Raw genomic sequence first — 17,098 nt, 5'->3', positions numbered from 1 at the left:
TTAAATATACCCCTAAGAATCCGAGATAATTTACCAGACTCCGATAGCCCTCAGACAAACAAAGATGGTTAATTGAGTGCAAAGACAGAAGAACGTAACAATAAGCGCATATATCATTACAATATCTGCTCTACTGGCACAGAGTGCCCCCCATCACATGAAAAACTGCCGGAAGCTCACCAGGTTCCCTGGGCAAGGCATGTTCGGCCCGGTCTCTGCATAGCAGCAGGCAGCAAGTCAAAATTTGGTCGTCATTGGTCCCCTAGAAGCAAAAAGTCAGTTACGACTACAAGGTAAGCATCTAGCAAATTAAAGTAAGAACTGACGCAGAGAAAAAAAAAGTCAAGATGAGAATTTATACCACCTAGACAAAACAGAAAGTCTGCTCTGGCTGGTAATGATAACAGGCTCACTTCAGCCATGTGCTAATCAATGCAGAACAATCTATGGGTATGCTGCCATACCATAAACCATAGCTTGCTTATTAGCGCTAAAATTCCCTTGTCACTGGACTCAACTGTAGTAAAATAAAGTGACTGCGTACACCCTTTATGAGCCTGCAAGGGATTTCTGGTACTTCCAAACAGATGCCAATGGGGTGCATTGGGCAACAAGGCGGGAAAATGCTCAATGACGAAAGATGGCTCCATCTATTACTAACACTAAAGTATTCAATAGACACTAGCACAGAAAACGATTTTTTTACGTGGATCTTGATCTTGCCTCTTATCAGGCATTTCACCACATGCTAGATTTACTGGATGAAAGATCCCAAATTTTGTCCTCAGCCCACTTTCAGCTTGCTGAACACAAGTGTAATGGAAAACATGGAAAACAAGTGTAATATAGCACGCTTGTTAGATGCTATTTATTAATGAAGCTATTAATATTTTTATAATTAAACAATATCATTAACTATTATTATTAAACACTATTAAGTCTTTTGCAGCACCTGTAGCAAACTTCACAACAACAGTGAAAGTTTATCTAAAGTATACCAACTGGAGTTACGGTTGCCAATGCAAATGACTGTGCACACAGGTGCACTTTACAATTTTAAAAAGCAAGAAGCCCAGGTCCAGGCAGATACTATAGTAGCAGCGTTGTGCTGAGAGTCACTGACAGAGATTTTAAACTTTCAGGTATGTTGTAAGCTTCTCACTACACAGTTTAAATGAGAAGCAAACCGTGAGGTTTGAAGACTTTTGACCAAGGGTATACATCTGCACTTGGGTATAGCTGCTCTCTGCAAGGAATCTGGGAAAAGGCTTTCCTGCTGGCAATACCAAGTGAAGGCACCATTTCAACCAGGAAATACTCTGATAAACACAACAGCTCCAGCAGAGTGCAGATGGATTTAGACGCTGTGTTACAGCAGACAAAGTGGGCTCACTTAGAAAACTGGCTGCAGAAGTTATTGTCACTTCACTAATAGAGACATGCAAAAAATGCTGCATCTTAAACCACACATTCATTTGCACTCAAGCTGCCATAAAAGGTGGCACCTGGAGCGAGGATTTGTATAACACCTTACTTTTTCCCGCATATGACATTGCTAGCCTCTTTCTTGAAGTGACATTATTGGCTGTTGGCAGTGCTGACAGCTCAACACTTGGTCTTTATAAAATCCCACCAATAAGTACAGCCTGCAATTATTCTCTCCCCCTTCTGAATTAAAAGTGAATGCATATAAGTAAGTATAATTTAAACAAAATAAGCTTTCGCAGGTGTCCCGACCGGCACTGCACCAACGGCAGCATGCGATGTAGCCAATGTGAGTACCTTGTAGTCGCCGAGGTCCTCACTGCGGAAGTTGATGGTGTCCAGGACAGATCCTCGGATGGTGATGGTCCTTAGCTTTGGCTCACGCTGTCCGAACCGCTCCTCCAGATAGGCGAGGGCAGCCCTGGCGTTCGAGCCCACCTTCTCGTAGTGGTCTGCGCATCCTGTGCCCGGGCGAGAGCCACCTCGTGCCAGGCCGTGCAACTCATTTAAAACTGCGTGGGGAAGTTTAGAGAGGGAACACAACTTTTTTAATAATCTGTGAAGTGTGCCAAAAGGCATAAAAGAGAGAAGCGGAAAAAATTGTAAAGGAACAGAACACCTGTGGCACGCAATGCCACATGCCTTCACAGATATTTAGAGTGAAAGCTCTACTTCAAGACCACAGCTGAAAAAGCCGGGTCATCACTGATGCCTTGACCTTGAGTAACTAAACAAACAAATAAAATTATTGTCGCAACTAGGATTCGAACCCGCGACGGCGAGAACAGATCAGCTTCATTGGCCAGAGCAGGAGAGCACTATGCTATCGCTGTAGCTGATCACACCTTGCGTTAAACTGCAAGACTTCTCGCGCTGTGCATTGCACATCGTCATACTCATCAACTATCATCAGATGCACGAACAGATCAAATCAGCTTAACGTTAAGTCTAATATCGTCGTCAGAAGTGTTGACAACACAGCAAAGCAAAACCACGAGCCAATCAGGCTAAACACATGCTTTCGCACGTTTACCCAGTTTAACTACGTTAACCCCCCCCCTTTTTTCTCACGAGTGAGGGATTACTCCAACCACTTAATCCTCCTGGACTACCTATGCGTGGGAGAATATCACTGATGTCAGCAGAGATGACAAGATTTGACCCCTCGTGAGGCCTCAGGATAGCCTGATCTTAACAAGCTAAGCTCATTCTTCCTCAGGGGGGATGTCAATGCCACCAAAGTATATAAGCAGGAACAATATTGTAGGCCCTCAATATGTTTGCCTAGCAGCAGGGAAGTAGTCTCTGCCCAAAGTGAATACCTCTTTAACGAAATATTAAACACCATGCAGGGCGATCACTACAACTGGTGCATGCACTCTACGACTGTTCAGCAATTAAATGTGGGCCACAGAATGCTCCTTTCGGCTAAACTGGTTAATTGCTCAAGCCCAAATTCTGCACACAAACGGCCTTTGGTTGGCAAAATTGTTCGTTAGATTTGTTGGGTACTTGGCTGAACCGATCAAAAAAAGTTGGATATTCAAATTGTCTGTGGCAGCAACGAAACGAAACAATCAGTTACCTCAGCGATTGCACCGGTGGCGCCATCTCGTTTGTTGGTCGTGGGGATTCAGCAAAGGAGGGGTGGGGGCTGTCTTGCGGGAGGTTTGAAGACTTTTCCAACTGCTTTATCAATGATCACAAAAACTTAGTTTGGCCAAAACTCCACCAAATTTCAAGTTCTTCCGGAACAAGTGTCTTCAAACTTCCAGTAAAACACCCCCCACCTTTGCCAACTCTTCATGGCTGACAAACGAGATGGCACCACTGGTGCAATCGCTGAGGTAAATGCTTGTTTTGTCTCGTCATCGCCACAGATGATGCAAATATCGTTTTTTTTTATAGATTAAGGCAAATACTGAAAAGAAATGTAGCATAAAACAATTCTGCAAACCAAATGCCATTTCTGTGCAAAATTTGAGCTGGAACAATTCGCCAGTGTAGCTGAGAAAAGCATTCCACGGCACGCGGGAGCCTCCAACCAACCACACTGCTTGACTTGGTGATCACCCACAATGCATGCCACTGTTGTTTTGAAGTAGATATACTTAATAAAATGCAGCCCACACTCCACAAAGACCTACACAGGAAAACTGTTCTAAATATTGCACTTATGCCGCATACAGATGCAAGTAATAATTAGAGTTAAAGAATTAGTACCAAAAGATGTGACACATGGTCATTAGTAGAAAAGTGGTTAAAAAACTACCGACAAAAAAGAAAGAAACTAAGCTCCAGCACACTTTGCACACGTATAAACACATCCCTGGCAGTGCAGTAATAAAATGAATTAAGAACAGATAATGTTAACAGTAGATTGTTGAATGGTACAGTTACATATTTAGCAAAAAACCATTCAATAAGTGAAAAACGCCGCTAGATACTTAACATATACGAATAAATGACAAGCTGTGTTCAAAATTATACAAGAGTGATGCAAAGAAATAAGTTGGGCCAGCAGTGCATTAGGACTGCATCTACTTTTCCACATGACAGGTGAGAGATGAACTAAGCCCTTACATGTGGAAAAAAAAAAAAAAAAATGTGCTGCCTCTGTGAAGTTAAGAACATTTATGCTAACATGATCTCCTTACGAGCATTCGACTAAATGAGGCCTAATCTAAAATGCTGCAGGAAATTAGAGATGAAAACAGCACTGAACTTCTAGAGGAAAATGCAACTGCCGGGCGGCACAGCTTTGTTCAGCTGCTATGGTTGAGGCTGGCATAGAATAAGGATAACAGGAGACGGTTATAAGGAGTATCTATGCTGCATTGACCAAAGTAGGGCTGATTATGGCAAGAGAACTGATAAGGTGTAATCGAAGAGTTGTCACCGCTGCTGCTTAAGTGTTTCACTATCCATGCATCCATAACTGACAAATCTACATATGATATGAAGCACAGTTCAGCTCCAACACCCCTGTTGTGTATTCTGAACCGGCACACAGACGCTGTCAAAGTAATACAGAGTACGCTTCGGCATTTTGAGCTTTCCTCATGCATTCTGTAGAGAAGATATAAAAGCTTTTGCCTTTATATGTGATCGCAATGGAGTCATTAGCTAGTATATCTATAATCTATCACCTAAATTTTACTAGGTAAGAGATAAGAGCAGTTTGGTCGTCAAAATGTGCTTCATACTATTATTACCATGATTGTATATGCAATAACCAACATGATCTTCTGTGCTTTTAGTGTGAAAGCATTATTTCGATGCGTATACTCTGAGCAAGATCTTGTGATGTTTGTGGGCTGGTGCCAAGTGAAATAGATAAAATAAATAAATATATATCCCCAACTGGGTTTCGAAACCGCAGCAACGTGAATATATCTGCTTTGCTGGCCACTGCGCGAGAACACTGGCTATCGCTGCAGCCGAACACGCCTCGTGTTAAACTGCAACACACTCGCGTGCTGTGCACTTAACATAGTCTTCTTCATCAACTAATACTATTATCAAACTAATACTCGCGCTTTGAGTTATGTGGCAGCAGTGACGGAGAGATGTGAACTGCGCGCTTTGGCGTAGACAACGTTGTCGCAGAAGCATGGCACTGGATCACAGGCCGCCGGCGTACATCAGGTGAATTGGCATTGACGATGAAAAAGTTGAAGACTTGCATAACTGGCTCCCTAAGTCAGCTAGTGGACACCTCAATCGCGCTTTCTGGTACGTGGCGGTGGTGTCCACCTGCAAAAAACTGTGCTTACGCACAATATTCTGTGCTTAGCCATGCTAAACCACATTTTTTAAAAAAATTTGTTACTCTCCTTCACCGCAAAGCGGGGCGCGGCCTCGCCTGACCAAATCGCCCGCCACGTGGGCTGACCCGCAATACTCGAGTGCCAGCGGTCAAGCCCACCTCCCGCTGGCACCGACAGGAGAGAACTCTGCGGGTCGGCCTGCACTTTCCCAAAGGCGTCACACCAGGACCAGAAACCGGCAGTACGCAAGGAGCGTTGTGAAAGAAACTGAACGGGGAGGAAGAGGGGGGGGGTAGCACGAGGAGGGGCAGCACAAGCAATGCCGGCGCGCTCAGCAAGCAAGCAAGCAAGTCAGCTCGACTGCAAAGGGGGGCCTCTATATATTCCTCCTCTTCCCATTACCACGAGGGTCATCATGAGCGGGCAAACAAGACGAGCCGCGTTCCGTGAACCCGTGCACACGCACCCTCCCTCTCTCACCTCCGCCCCCTTTCTCTCCTTGCGGCCCTTGTTCCTTTTGCCGACACCCTGTGGCGAATAACAAGCGCGCGCTCACCGCGGCGGCTTCATTTAATTTGCGCCAGCACTGGGCAACGAAGAGAGACAAGCCACCACAGGCCGCCGCCTTAAGAGGGACCAACAAACGGTGCGCGCCACAGAAAAAAAAAAAAAAAACGGGAGAGAGGGAGAGCGTGAAGAGGAGGAGGAGGGCCCGGGCTTCGTTAGCCGCTTGCAGAGGCAGCCGTAGTCGTAAAAGAGCGCTCGCACCGTACGCTCGGGGCACGCGCACGAACACACACGGACACCGGCCCCCAATGAATAAAACCGCCTCGCTCCAACGGCACCGGGCAGGAGCGGATCGCAACAGATGCCATTGCCCCTGGGCTCCGGTTAATGCGGACAGCCGGCCGCGACGCAATAGGCGGCGGCGCGAACCGTGCGAATTTCGGTGCGGACGTCGACGCGATGCGATGCAAAGTCCGACTTCGTCTCGCTCACGCGTGAGAACAAACGAACGCGTTTCTAACGGCCTGATACAGGGGAGGGGGGGGGGGGGGGGGGCAATTGATGAAGCGGCCGTGACAATGCAGCATTTCGCCTTCGTTCAAAGGCGGCGTTAGGAAAGCTAAAGAAGAAACAGCAGCCAGTCTCGCGACAATCAGATACGATCTCCCTTCGCGCGTAGCAGTGCAGGAGAGCGGAGAAAGCTCGCGCCGGCGACTTTCGGTCTCACGGCGACCGTATATACAGGTACACCGTATATTCACGAAGCGGCCTCGGCGCCACATGGGTCAGACGCCCGAAAACAGGTTCATGGCCGGTGGAGAGAATAACAGAAAAAGAATTATGAGATCATTGCGGCACCCGCACTGGAGGAATGCGTAAGCATTGACGCCTCCTCGCCCATCTTTGTCCAAATTCACCAAGTTCCATCACTGCCCATTTTGAGTTTCCAAACTTGGCGCTACGCTTCGTTTTCAAATTTGGCGCCACGCTTTAGCTCCTTCCACTTCCGGTGTGTTCAAATTTGGCGCCACTTTTGCTCCGGCCCCGCTCACTTTTTGGACATTTTTGGCTACAATTAATTAACTAATTACCCCACATGCACCTCATGATTTCCCCTGCGAGATTTTTTGATGCTCTACCTAATGCAACCATTCCTGTTCTTATAACTCAATTCGTTCGAACGTTATCGTGATAAGCTCGTGATGACACGGAACCGCAAACATAGCCACACAATGCTTACGCGGTAATACGCAGCTCCGTAACACAACGACAAAGCGTGTTGGTAAACACTACACACTAAGGCTGCGCGCCGATCAAAGCGACGTGCGAGAACAGTACGAAGTGCGAGCCACACGGAAAAGAAATGAAAGACTGAGTTCGCGTTCAGTATACAAGGGAGCATTTCGCACGGGGTTACGCGGGGCTTAACGTCCCAAATCAACACATGGGCTTTGAAGGACACCACAGCGGTGGACTTCGTTTCATTCATTTAGACCACCTGGGAGGGTTCTTTAACGTTCGCTGACGTCGAACTGCACACGGCAGTTTTTGCACTCCGCCTCCAACGAAACGCTGCCACCGCAGCTGGGATTCCATCCCGCGACCTTGACGCATTACGCGGCCGCAAACGGCTGTATGAACGACGAGAAGTCGCAAGTAAGACCGCTACTCGCATTAAAATTCTCCTCACAATTCGGCCCCCGAAAACAGCACGATTAACACGCGTAGCTCAAAACACGACACGCCATGCTGCCGTAGGTATATAAGACAAGGATAGACGACGACGACTTCGGACTTACAAAATTTTTTTAGACAGTCTATAGGCGGTCTATAGACTTCTGTCTATTAAGTCCACAGACTCGCTGTAGACAAACCCTAGAAAACAGTCCACAGGCAATACAAATCCTATAGACAGTCCACAGACAATGTAGATTTATGGCCGTACACTTTTAGTGGACTTTTGTCCACAGACACTACAGGAAGGCAATAGAGACTAAAAAAGTCTATAGACTCTCTGTAGACCATTTTTTATAAAGGGTGACGTCCAACTCGTGCTCCGTTCTCGTCTTTCGGTGGTGGCTCATCGCGATCCAAAGCAAGCAACTGCACAGCGCCCCAGCACTGCACGGTGCTGCGCCGGCGACCCGAACGACGGGCCGAGACAATAGCGGGAGATTCGAAAAAGAAAACAAACCAACGAGTCTTTGGTCGTCCGCCGGGCGAAAAAAAAAATGATACCGACAGACTCCACCACATCAGCTAACCTAAGCTAACCTGAGTCGCAAACCACGGATGGAATATCACTGCGACCGCCCACTGCGCAGAGGCAGGTCGCAAGGGCGAGCGCGGGAGTCTTCGGACGGCTGTAACACACGACGGTGAACTACACAGATAGAGCTATAAATAAATAAAAAAGAACGGCAAATTGACGGCCAAAGCTCAGCCTTATCGTCTGAAGCTGGGCTAGTTGGTGCAACGTTCGACAACACACCTTGCCGGCTGAGTTGGTAACTGTATTCCATAACTACAGTTAACTACAGCGCAATTGACGAGACAGAGTAGGGAGGGCACGGCAGAATACTACACAGCCTCCCTACTGTGTCCTCGTCAGTCGCGCTGTAGTTACGGAAAGGGTGCAACGTTGGCGATTTCGATAACGGCGCGAATTGCATGGACGAAGAGGAGCTATATCAACACAAGCGTTGTTTTTGTGGCTTCTCTTTTTTTTCGTCCCCGCAGCCGCGCTGTTTTGCCGGCGACAAAAAAAAAATGACAGAAAACTTCGCCTCCACGATGCCCGACGACACTTCGTCCTCGTTGATCCGGGCGACGAGGTTCGGGGAGCACCTTTGCCACCCCACTCCTGGGTCCTCGGCGCGATAAAAAAAAAAGAAAGAGAAGAGGAGGAGACGACTTCCTCAAAACGAGCACGCACATCTCTTGCGGCCGGCCGGATATCAAGCAGGCAGGCGAGGCGATGCTCCGAAGGAGAGTTTCGCGGGCCACTTAATTCGACCGCGTACGCGGGGCGAGGTAGTAAGGGGGAGGCTAAGGTCGCTTTAATTCGGACCGCGCACCTTCGCTCGCGTAGTAGCCAGGCGCCAGGAGCACGCACGAACAAAGCCCCTCAGTCACACAGCGGCCTCTCTGGTCCGACAAAAGGAGAGATGGCAGATACGCTCGCATAACGAAGGCACGCGGAAGTCGGCCGCTCGGACAACGTAGTCGTCCAAGGTGAGGGGGGTCTGATCTCTCCCCTCATTACGCGAGCGAGAGCGGCAGCTAGCACACCGCGAGCCTGCCCCCCCTCCCCCTCGTTTTCACCGACGTGTGCGTGAGCCTGGCTGCCTAGCCCTTCAACAGCAGCCAGCGAGAAGGGAGACGCGGAGCGCATCTTCAGTGGTTCTGCGCACGGTCGCCGCGACATCGCCCAGCGCACCCCACAACCGTTGGACGGCGTCGCGTGCGGGCTCACCCCGGGAGAGAGAGAGAGAGAGACGGATGGAAGAGCGAGATAGAGAGAGATCCAGCAGCACAAGCTGCTCCGGACACGTGTGCTGCACGGTAAAAGGGTTTATTAGTACGCACTACACTGCGGCATCGATCAGCAGCTCATTTCAAGCTGCACGCGCGGACACGGTATCGACACACCTTGCGACCACTGCCGCCACCGGAAGCTGGGGGAGAGTTCGCCTCCGACACCCATAACTCGGGGCCCGGCGGAAAGCAGTGCACGGGGCGAGAGATGCTCCACGGGTTCGGCGAGGAGAAAGGGAGCGGGCGAGGAAGCGGAGGCGACGCGCCGTGTGCGTAATAACCGGAGGGAAGAGAGGGGAGAGGGAGGAGGGGGAGAAAATTTCAATCGGTCCCAATCCCGAAACGGAGCCCCAGCAAGCAGCACAGTAGAGAGATCGCGTGTGCGCCTGCATGCGGTCTCTCTCCCCTCATCCATCACCATCACATACACACACAGAGACGCTGCCGCTGCACGGCCGTCCGGATGGTGCGAAAGCTCTTCGCACTTCTCGCTGCTGTGGGACTCCCGCTTGTTTCGGCCGTTTATTTACCTATTTATTTATTATCATTACCCCCTGCCTTTACAGGCCAAACAGTGAAAAAAAAAAAAGGAAAATGAGACTGGAAGCGACCGTGCGGCGTTTAGGGGCGGGGCGGTTCGTTTCGGTGGTGCCCGGGGGTGGGGGGGAGGGGATGCACCAAGGTTGTTGCCTCGGTGCACCTCCTGGTATAGCGGCACTGGCGGAGGCCGCATGCGCGACGCCTTGCTCGGAAAAGAGGAAGTACCCTGGACAGCGGCGCACTAGGAAAGAGATGATGAGAGAAAAAACAAAACCAAAAAAGGAAAAGAAGCACAGTGACACCTGCAAACACACACGCACACGAGGGTCCAGACAAAGCGAGAATGGATGCCACCGAAAGCGGGAAGGCGCTAAAGACAGACGGCGGCATCGCGTGATCCAGCACGCGCCGAGCACACAGGAAGAAGAAAGACCACCACCACCAGCAAGCCGGCCGGGAGGGCGTCTCCCTCCTTCCCAGTGGCCTCTCCTTCGTCACAGCTGTCTTTAAGCGCGCGGACCGACCGCAGCGTTTGGCCTTACAAAGAGAAGGGCGAAGCCCAGCGCGGTGGGAGGTATTTATATAAGGAGGCGGCCGAGCATTTAAAAATAAATAAACGTATAAGCGCGCCCTCTTGCGGACAGCGGCGGAGACACGTCATCGGGTCCACTCCGCGAGTCAAGGTCGCCGTCCCCTTCCTTTGTGTACGGGGCCCGGGCCGGAGAGCTCGGCGCTGGTGTGCGTTGAGCCCGCGATGAGTGGTGACAAATTGCACCCCGCACACGGCCTCTCCGAGTTCGCCTATCCGGGGAGAGATGATGGCAAAGTGGCTGATGAAGCCAGGCGGCGCTCGCTGCTAAAAAAAAGCCAAGTAGCCGAGAACGGAGGCTCCGTTTCAGGCGCGCTATGTGGAACGATGTCACGCCTAGCTGGCCAGGCAGCTCGAGCTTTCTCTGCACCCATGGACATCAGCTACACTTCCGCGCGGGACATCGCATCTCCGACCGTAACAAAGGCAACGAGAAACAGTGACGAAATGCTAGGGCTCCGAAACATGCGCTCGCGTCGCTTTCTGGAAGCAGGAAGAAGTCTTCGTGCTTATGTAAAAAAAAGGCCTACTTTGGTCTACGACTCGTATCTGTAGGCACTGAACCCTGGCTGGCCCTGTCCCGGCCTCACCGACAAAACCAGCTTCCCTTTTCTTGTCGGCCAGAAAAGAAAACCTTCTCTACTTTCGTCAAGCCCAGCCTGCTCTATTGGCGCGTAAAGCCACAGCGCTACAGCACGGAGGTAGAACTACAGAAGGGAGAAACTTGAAGGCTGCTCTGCTCAATTGCTCAACGCGGAATGGCCGAATGGTCCAAGCAGGAACAAGAAAAGGTAAAAAAAAAAAGCACTGGCTTTCTTTCATACCATTTGAAGTGAGAAATCTGCGTTAACAGCCTTAGTTGTAAATTTCGCCCTCACAATGATCGACTCCCCATTTGAGTTTGATTTCGCCGTTGCTTTTTCGTTTCACTGCTGGGTACATTTCCGGTGGGTGGAGGATCGTAGGTGGGAGATGGATTTTTACCGGTGGGTGTCCGAGTTGCCCCCCCCCCCCCCCCCTTCCACACACACACACACGCGCGCGCGTCTTTTTCGCGGAGTGAGGACTATAGTGATAAAAAGCGGTAAACAAAAAGTAAAAACAAGAGCAAGCCGACAAAAGCCCACGTCGCTACGCTACTAGCCAAGCCTGCTCCACTGACCGACTCGTCCTGGCCGCAGCCGCGTTGAACGCTGCACTCTAGAACACGCGAGGAATTAAGTGAGTGAGCTGTCATCTTAGATTTGAGGTAGACATCCATCAGTGAAAATGCGGAATACTTTCGGCTGGCAACGGACACAAATTCCTTCTTCAAAACATGTTAAGTTCTAAAAGATACGAAGATTTTAATCCACGTTTCAATCTCCTTTATTCGCTAACCTCAGAACCTGCAGCGCCGCGTTTAAAATCCTTCTTCCATTGCAAAGTGCATCAAGTTGCTATGCTTTGCAGTGGGAATGCACCTCAGTTGCAAAGGGTAAAACTTAATGACCGAAATCTACTCCGGAACTTGGGCAGCATACTCACTTTTTACTCCGTATAAGATTATGCGTGTTTAGAGCGTGCGGCCGCAACTGTTACTATACTGCGCTCAGTTTGCACACCGCTAGCTTGACGTATCGGCGAAAAGACTAAGAAACGCCGGGTCTATGTACGGCACGAACTGTTTTCGCGACCTCAATCTCGGAAAGCGTGGATTATCCTTCGCGCTTCGCGGAACCGCGCGAGCATAACGTCGGAGCGTGAAAGAAAACGTTGCGCAGCTGTGCGGGAGTCAGACCCTGCAGACAAACAGCCAGAGTGACGGTGCGCCTCATCCGCAGACACGTTAGGCACGTGGAGATAACTGCGTGTCAATGCAAGCATAGTGTCCAGTTCGTTTGGACACACACCCAGTGGATGATACAGTAAGCGTTACAAAACCTACACTACATCACATAACATGGGCATGTCAAAACGTCGACGTCGTTCCCATTACACCAAACCCAAGTGCGGAACAATGGGAGGGTATGCTCTAGATTGGTCTAAATAAGGCGAGCTCAGCTGACGGCAGCAACCAGCGCAGCCTTGGAATAGGGGCAACCGACCGTTGCGGAGATGAACTCATCTGAACCACATAAAAGGACCTGCGCTAGAGCTCAATAAAGTTTATCCTATCCTATAAAGCGTCCCACAGCTTCTTCCTGTTGTAATTCAGGCAGTCTCCCGAGCGGAACCGCCACAAATGAATGAACTCCGCCCGATTTCGGTCAACTGCATGCAAGTAGTTCAAATAAAAACAACACCACCTAGGGAAAACAGGGAGGTTGCGTTCGGAGAGAGCATTGCCGTCGCACAAACTAACTTTAAAATATCCCAACGACATCGAAAGTACGGGCTAAAAACGCAATATACTGAAAATGCGCGCCCTCACCCACCTGACCTGTACTCTTAGAAGCCAGTGCACCTTTAGACACTTACTAGATACCCCCCCCCCCCCCCCCCCTCTCTCTCTCTCTCTCTCTACGGACCTCGCTTTCCCGTTTCCCGTTAAGTGCTTAAATTAACGCCAGTGCCGATAAGCACCACAACACCACGAGCAGCACTTGCAGCCACTATTTCAGGTAGCAACTGGAGGGGAGGTTGGGAGTGCGGAGGGGGGGGGGGGGGGGGGGGGGGGGGGGAGGAGGCTGTGCCGCAGCACCAACGCCGACATTCCGAACGCGTAGTATATACAGTCGCAAAATGAACATCCAGTTCATATTATCTATTCCCGAGAGCGGCTCCGGGCGAAAAGCAGTCCCCTTCCCCCCCTACCTCCACCTGTCGTGTTTTACGGTGCGACCCCGAACCGATAGCCGATAACCGCGGCACGCGAAAGTACGCGCAGCTACTACCCCACGGGTGTCCAGTCGTGAAGTTTTCGCTGCCGAGGCGCCCGTGCGGCGCACTGCACACAAAACACCTCCGCGCAAGCCGAGAGGAGGAGGAGGAGGACTTTCTTCTCGAGCGCCGCCGCGCTTTGCGGCGAACAAAAGCGGCGGCGGCAGGCAGCAAGCAACGTGGCCACCACCACATTCAAGCCCCCCACCCGCCCCCTCCCGTTTAACGCTTCCGGTGTGAATGGCCCCGCCGCCGAAGAGAGAAGAGCCGGCGGCGGCAGGAGCGGCTATTCCTCGGGCGATAATAATGGCCGATGCACGGCTGTTCACTTCGCGCGCCGCCGGGATGCGCCCACCGAGCTGAGGAGAAGAGCGTGCGTGTATCGGGTTCCGTGGGTAACGGCCTCGATTTCACTGCCAAGGTGAAAGTACCTCCATTTTCCCCTCTCTCTCTCTCTCTCCTTTCATTTCTCTTTGTATTTATACACTACGCCCTTCCTCCACGCTTCACTGCTACCGCCCCATCTCTCTCTCTCTTCTATTCAAGGTGATCCGAATCTTTGGTGGACGCTCTGCATTTGCCCCCCCCCCCCCCCCCAAAAAAAAAATTATTAAAAAAATCCACGACTTATGAACGAGAAGTAGGTATCGCGTAACAACAGCAATCTTCTGGCGTTAGCAACGCAATCTGACCGCGCGATGTCTCCCAAGTTGTGCACGTGACGGCGCATTCCCGGACCTTCCGACGCCGCGAAAGGTGCTACGAAACTGAGAGAATGTTGACACACAGCGTATTTACCGTAACGTAAAAACGACACGGAAATAACGCTGCTAACGCGTAAGATGTATGACAACAGCGACCATACACCATCGGTCACGTCACTACAGAAGAGGCACATTTTCGAGCGCGCCGGTTGCTTACCTTGACCCGATTTCGGTAACGAATCTTCACTGCCCAGCACACGTGACAGCAATGGCAAACGTCACCACGAGTCAAGGACACGTATACGAAAGCAACCGAGAAGCACAGTGTTTAAACTGGGGAAACATCATCCGCGGTCTCCTAGAGCGGGCAGCAGTACTTGTACTGCATGTGCATGGAGGCATGACCATTTGTGGAAATTCCACCAGCAGTGGATTTAAGGAGGAGCCCCCCCCCCCCCCCCCCCCCCCCTCCCGAGTTTTAAGTTTTAGGAGCGACCCCCTAAATCTGGCCCCAATTCAACTCTTCAACTGCCGTATGTACGCAAAGTCAATTTGCGATCACGCCTCGTGTTAAACTGTTGTTGTTGTTGTTAGCCTATCAAACGATGGCACATACCCACACTGGGGGATCGGCCAATAATCGGGTGGCTATTCACCTGAACCCAGTTAATAAAAAGGAAAAGCACGTGGTAGCGCAACACCGGTGAATTCTTCAACACACTCGCGCTGTGCATTGCACATCGTCTTCCTCTACTAATACTACCATCGAACTAATAACCACACTCTCGCGTTGTGCATTGCACGCCTTCGTCTTCATCAACTAATACTACCATCGAACGAACCATCATCGTCGCCAGACGTGCCGACGACCCAGCAAAACAAAACCACGAGCCAACCATGCTAAACAGATGCTTTCGCACGTCCACAGGCTACAGCTACGTTGAAACCCTACTACTATTTTTTTCGTTGTTCCTTGATCAAAACGCGCAAGCGATGCTCAGAAAAAAATAAATACAAAAGCTATATGTTGTGGAACTGCGCCATTTCTGGCCTCACTGGCACTCCCCAACATTACAACTGAAAAGTATAACCTCTTAAAATTGCCAGACCACTTCACACGCCGGTAACATCGAAAGCAGATAGGCCGGTACTTTCGCATAGACTCAGACGCGCGTAGGTCAGGTTCCAACGGGCACAGCGCGTCCTCACTCCGGCCCGGCTTCAAAGCCGGAAATCGGACACCGAAAGGCCCGCTACACCGCTACGGCTACGTTTGGTTTGGTTTATAGGGGTTTAACGTCCCAAAGCGACACATGCTACGGGGGACGCCGCAGTGGAGGGCTCGGGAAATTTCGACCACCTGGGGTTCTTTAACGTGCACTGACATCGCACAGTACACGGCCCTCTAGCATTTCGCCTTCGTCGAAATGCGACCGCCGTGGTCCAGATCGAACGCGCGTCTTTCGGGCCAGCAGCCGAGAGCCATAACCACTAAAGCGCAAACCGCATGAGGCGAAAATTCGCGGCGACACGCTGCCCGATGGGCTGAGGGCCGCCGAAGCACTGTCGCTCATCGCGTCGCCCAGGTTCTGGGCTTGCAGAAAATTTCGCCCATCGCCCGGAAGTGCCGTGCGAGACTAGCCAATGACGGTAGGCCTTGCGGGTGAGTTACTTCCGATCCGTCTTGCGCGCGAAAGTCTTTTTTTTTTTTTCAGTGGGCTTTCCGAGCGGAGCAACAGCCGACGCATCCCTCACCATGGCAGCTATGCAAGAATTTAATGAAAGGCTCATTAATGAAGTAAATGAAGTAATGAAGTAAAGGGTGTTGTGGGTATGTCCTACACGCACTGTAAGTCGCAAGAGCGCAGGAATGTCGCCTGGCGCCTCATCGCAGCGTCCCTCGGGCGCGCTTTTCTGCGTCACGTGACTTTGTGTAGTCGACTAAAAATAAAGTTATTGCCTATATATATTTTTCAATGTTTTTATTGTGTTTTATCTTGTATGAAGCCTTAAGAGCGTTGTTCTACTCGTTAATTAACGCAAAATGACTGAACGCTGAAGCTGCCGCAATCGAGCAACACTGAAAAGGCGCCGCTCCGACGCCGAGTCCCGTCGCTTCGTGCGGTTTGCTTGCGCCAGCGGCAGCGATGGGCGACGGCGGCGTCATCGCGCGACGTGTATCGCGAAGGAATATCACCTCATGCGGTTACCGCTTAAGGCAGCGGCTTACTGCTACGGTTACGACTATGGCTACTACCACTACCACCCACAGTAAAACCACCCGCAACTAGACCCCTCGCCGGGCCCACGCTAACAACCCCGGCATTCCCCGACTCGCCCGTATCACGAGCCGATAAACGGTCGACGATCCCTCCACTTCGCGCCTCTGGAAGATGAAACAGGCCCTGCGTGGCCACCGACCACCGCGAGGAGCAGCCACACATTCGAGGGGAGCGCGTCCCGTCACTATCAAAGCCGTTCGGAGGCTCGACTTCGTGCCGTCAGAGAATCGTCAAAAACCAAGAAGGGGAAACGGATTCAGGTGCGAGCCACGGGCCATTATCGGGCCCGCTCCGAAAGTTATCACAAAGAACAGGAGGCGCCGTCAAGCGGGGCACGCTTTGTTTTAATGGTTCCGGTAGCTGCCTACCACCACCACCTCCGGAAGGAGCGGGCGACACTCATCTCTCTCTCTCTCTCTCCTGGGAGAACCATAAAACCCGAGCGCGACTTCCACAGCGCGGGCCCCGCGCGAGCGTGATAAACCTCACCCCTTCAAAGCTTTCTCTCAGCGAAGGGCGGCCACTTTCTGTTCGCCTTGAGACGCTGGGGAAACGCGACGGCGGAGACTATGGAAAAACAAGGGTTAAAGAATAAAATAAAAAGACAAGGAGAACGGGAGAGGAGGAGATGCTAGAGAAAAAAGGGACAGTGATAGGCTGAAGTATAAAGAATGACAAAGTTTGCCCCGAATGTGAATCTTGATCCCGGACACACGACTTGCGCGATTCCCCCACCCCCCCTTCGCCTCCCCCTTTCCGGCCAAACGGCCCCTATATGGAACGAAGTTCCCTTTCTATCTGCATACTTTGCGTAACGCGCGG

At 51.0% G+C, this 17,098-nt stretch overlaps 1 protein-coding gene across 4 annotated transcripts in view; it reads right to left on the bottom strand.

The window, feature by feature from the left end:
* LOC144120943 (telomerase-binding protein EST1A-like) overlaps positions 1 to 17,098 on the bottom strand; it is an 89,820-nt gene that overhangs the window by 4,364 nt on the left and 68,358 nt on the right. For all 4 annotated transcript variants that reach the window (XM_077653766.1, XM_077653768.1, XM_077653769.1 and 1 more), the window contains exons 17-18: positions 1,783 to 1,997; positions 181 to 262 (exon numbers count right to left, since the gene is read on the bottom strand). In XM_077653766.1, the coding sequence (XP_077509892.1) occupies positions 181 to 262; positions 1,783 to 1,997 (297 nt within the window). The remainder of the gene's footprint in view (positions 1 to 180; positions 263 to 1,782; positions 1,998 to 17,098) is intronic.

This window comes from Amblyomma americanum, chromosome 2, assembly GCF_052857255.1.
Source record: "Amblyomma americanum isolate KBUSLIRL-KWMA chromosome 2, ASM5285725v1, whole genome shotgun sequence".
NCBI classification, from domain to species: Eukaryota; Metazoa; Arthropoda; class Arachnida; order Ixodida; family Ixodidae; genus Amblyomma; species Amblyomma americanum.
The sequence above is the reverse complement of the archived record's forward strand: the minus strand, read 5'-3'. Positions and strand labels throughout refer to the sequence as shown.